At 56.1% G+C, this 3,518-nt stretch overlaps 1 protein-coding gene across 1 annotated transcript; it reads right to left on the reverse strand.

Annotated features, from left to right (window-relative positions):
- Positions 1-841: 841 nt before the first annotated feature.
- Positions 842-2,146, reverse strand: LOC104157269 (C-C motif chemokine 5-like). The gene is given in 3 exon segments (XM_009694552.1): positions 842-932; positions 1,307-1,412; positions 2,080-2,146. Coding segments are annotated over 3 exon segments (264 nt in total).
- Between the last annotated feature and the right edge of the window lie 1,372 nt (positions 2,147-3,518).

Here is a 3,518-nt window from a genome sequence, read left to right on the forward strand (position 1 = left end):
TCCCGTGTACGCTTTGCACTTCTCACATGAAACGATGGACCATCAGCCTGATGTTACCAGCTGGGGTCCCGTGCTGCTCCCACCCCTCCCCGGCCCTGCAGATCATCGGCAGCCAGGACACCCCATTCCCTGTCCCGCTGAAGGGGTCGTGTCCTCACCCTCCTGGCACTGCCGACGTTGTTTTTCATCTCCCTCACTTATTTTGCAGTGACCACCAGCAGATTTGGAAGCTGACAAGGTATTAAGGGTTTGGCAGATCAGTATCTTCTCCCTGAACCTTCCACTCCTGACCACCTAATTTTGGAGGACCTGCAAAGCCCATGGGACTGACAGCACACTGTAAGGATGTATATCCTTACCTATGGGTAAGGGTAACCTCACCTGTGGGTCCTTGACCTATGGGTCAAGACCTGGCCCCACTATCACGTTCCTAATGAAGCACACCGTGACCAGGCACAGCTTGCTCCAAGCCTGGAGAAACATGTGCCCACGGCAAAGGGGTTTTTTGGTCACACCGTGCCCTGGGTTTGTAGGATCTGCTTCTTGGGCTGAGGAATCAGGAAAAATTCAGAGCGTAACTTGTGACAATGAGTCTTTATTATAAATATTTGCTCCACTGGGCACATCCTGGCAGGGCAGTGACAACAGGAGGGACTTGGTGGCAGGCTGGTCCATGCTGCTGTGACACCTGGTCCCACCAAGGTACGGGCTGGCTCCACCTGCAGTGATGGCCCGCACTGCCCCGGGACCCTTTGGAGAAGTGCTGCGAGGGTCGTCTGCTCCCTCCAGAGACGGGGGGACTGGATGGGCGAGTCAGATGGTGGACAGCAGGAGGAGGATTTCATTTTTTCCTTTGAAGCCTTTTCATGGCTCTCTTCACCCAGGGCTTCTTAGGATTGGCACAGACCCCGTCACCAGTGGCAGCCACAATCCTGCAGCGAGAAAGTGAGGAAAGAGAGTTAAAACGTGAACCGCGAGCCGTTCCCTTCCCATGCACTACTTCTGCCCTCCCTGTGTGCAGCCCCATCCTGGATGAAGGCTTGCAGCCATCTCCAGCAGCTCGTTGGGCTGACGATGCATGTCTGAGTCTTCCCAGACCACTGGCATTAGCAGAAAGCACCAAAACCTAATTTTTTTCACCCCTCTGCCCACCCCACAGAGCTGCTTTCCTACCGCAGCCCCCCTGGGCATGTGCTCCCAGGTGGGACCGGGCTGTCTGCCAGGCAGGGTGGGATGGGGGGAGCTGCTCTAGCTCCCACCCGTGATGCTGTGCCTGGAGTGGGAGGTGAACCCCAGGGATACTCACACAACTGCGGGCAAGGAGCAGTCTCTGGGCGTCTCATAGAAACTCTGCACGTGTCAGATGAATTTCTCTGTGTACCTGAAGCAGCATTCAGTGGGCGTGAAGTGGGCTGTGAAGGGAAAGGAGAGATGCTGTGAACGCCCTTGGCAGCATTTTGTGACTAGTTGCATCGCCAGGCAATGACGCTGCAGGATACCAAACACGGCGCGGAGGCTGTGGAGCTTCTCAGCAGCTCCCACAGCATCCCACGCCAGGGATTTGTTTTCCTTCATGACAGCAAGCACAGGTCTGGGAAACGTGGGCGGTGGTGGGGAGGGGAATGGTGTGGGACCCAGCACCCCACCACCCACATTGCTGCAGATGCCCAAGTGCACGGTGAGGTCGGGGTACTCAGTCTGGGGATGAGGTTTTGGTGGTTTCCAAGGCGGGGCCACAACTGGCGAGGTGTTTTGGGAGGCTCCAAACAGCTGCACATGCTCCCCCCCCACAACAACCACTTGCCCATCCCACTGAGCCCTGGGGAACGGCTGCCAGACTCTCCTCCAAGCTCCAGCAGCATCACCCCAGCACTGGCTTTGCCAAGGCCCCCCCGAACCCTCTCCATCCTTCCCTGCACCCTGGCATGTGCTGCCCTGCCCCGACCAGGGGGTTGCTCCTCCTGCCAGCAGCACCATCCCCGCTCCCCGCTGGGGTTTCTTGCCTGACCTCCGCAATGGGACATCCCCAGTGGGGACTCCAAGCCCCAACCCACAGTGGTGGCCCACAAGGTGCCTTACCTGCGACATGATGGAGGGAGAAGGTGAGGAGCAGGGCGAGCAGGAGGACCATCCTTGCAGTGAGCATGGTGGTTGCGTGAAGGCTCTTGCTCCGTCCTGCTTCGTGCCACCCTGCCCCCTGCCCATGGCTTTGGCTCTCGCTGCACCGTAATTTATCCTCTGCATGCCACCCACTTTAACTGCTTTTCCAAAAAATTGTGGACGTATTCCAAGTACCTTCTTCCCTGGGACAAGGGGATTTCTGCAATTGTTTATACTGGAGGCACATCCAGCAGTGGGTGGCAGAGGCGGAGGAGCAGGGCAACCACTTCTGCTTTCTGCGGAAGAGCTTTGAGGCTGTGAGGGGCTTCCAGGAGGCTTTGGGGGAACTGAAATTTACCCAGGAAAGCAGATTAAAAACAGCTTTCTGTGAAGGCAAGACATCAAGTTAATGCTTGCCTATTTATTTCTAACAGGAGATACAACCCAAAATCTCTGAGCAGGAACAGGGCATCGATGGGTTTAGCTGGTTTGCCCGAGTCATCGAAGGTAAGTGACTAACGAGTCTCCTCCAAACCAGCCTCCCCAACCACCCTGGCCATACCAAGGGCACTGAGCTAGGCAGTGAAGCATGAGATGGGATGGGATGGCATGGCATGGCATGGGATGGCATCAGGCAGAAAAAAAACCACACTGGACTGAACTAGGAGGGATCCCAGAGCAGGGGGTAGCAGAAAGGCTTTTGGTGGGTTCAGGAGACTCTATATAAAGGGAAGAAATGGGGTAATGGCAGTGGGGTAACGGCAGTGGGGTATCTGGGTCTGATTCCAAGTCTGAGCCCAAGTGTTGCCTCTGCCTCCCACACCTGTGATGGGATTGTAATGAGAGGGGCAGAGGGATGGAAGCCTGTGGTCCTCAGTGCACAGACAGGTCATTTGTGGAGGGAGATGGGACAAACGCCACCACAACCCCAGGAGAGTCATCCCAGACCCCAGGGGCAGGTGGCACAGACCCCAACAGCAGCACCACAGAGCACTGATGGACATCAGCCCAGCTTCCATGCAGAGATCTGCTCCCTGGAAAGGCAAAATGCAGCTGTGGTCCGCCTGCAAGGGGTTGTGAGGACCCGGTGAGAACCCACGTGGAATGACGGTGAGTGGGAGCATGAGAGGGACCTGTCTATGGCTTGGGGCAAGCCGGGGCTTCTCAAAGGAGAAGAAAGGTGGAAACAGACTTCCTTGAAGATTATCTCCTGTTTGCACAACTTCTCTGGAAGGAGAAAGGAGAAAGAAACAAACCAAATGTACGACAACTCTGGTTTGGAAGATGTGATCTGCAGGACGTCAGGTCTGGTGGCCTGGCAGGGTGGACATGAGAGCTGAGCACAGCACCACTGGTTTCTAATGGCACTTTTCCCCAGGAAAGGGCTCTGCAGGAAGAAAACACTTGATACACAGCAC

This window comes from Cariama cristata, unplaced genomic scaffold (assembly GCF_000690535.1).
Source record: "Cariama cristata isolate BGI_N322 unplaced genomic scaffold, ASM69053v1 scaffold6762, whole genome shotgun sequence".
NCBI classification, from domain to species: Eukaryota; Metazoa; Chordata; class Aves; order Cariamiformes; family Cariamidae; genus Cariama; species Cariama cristata.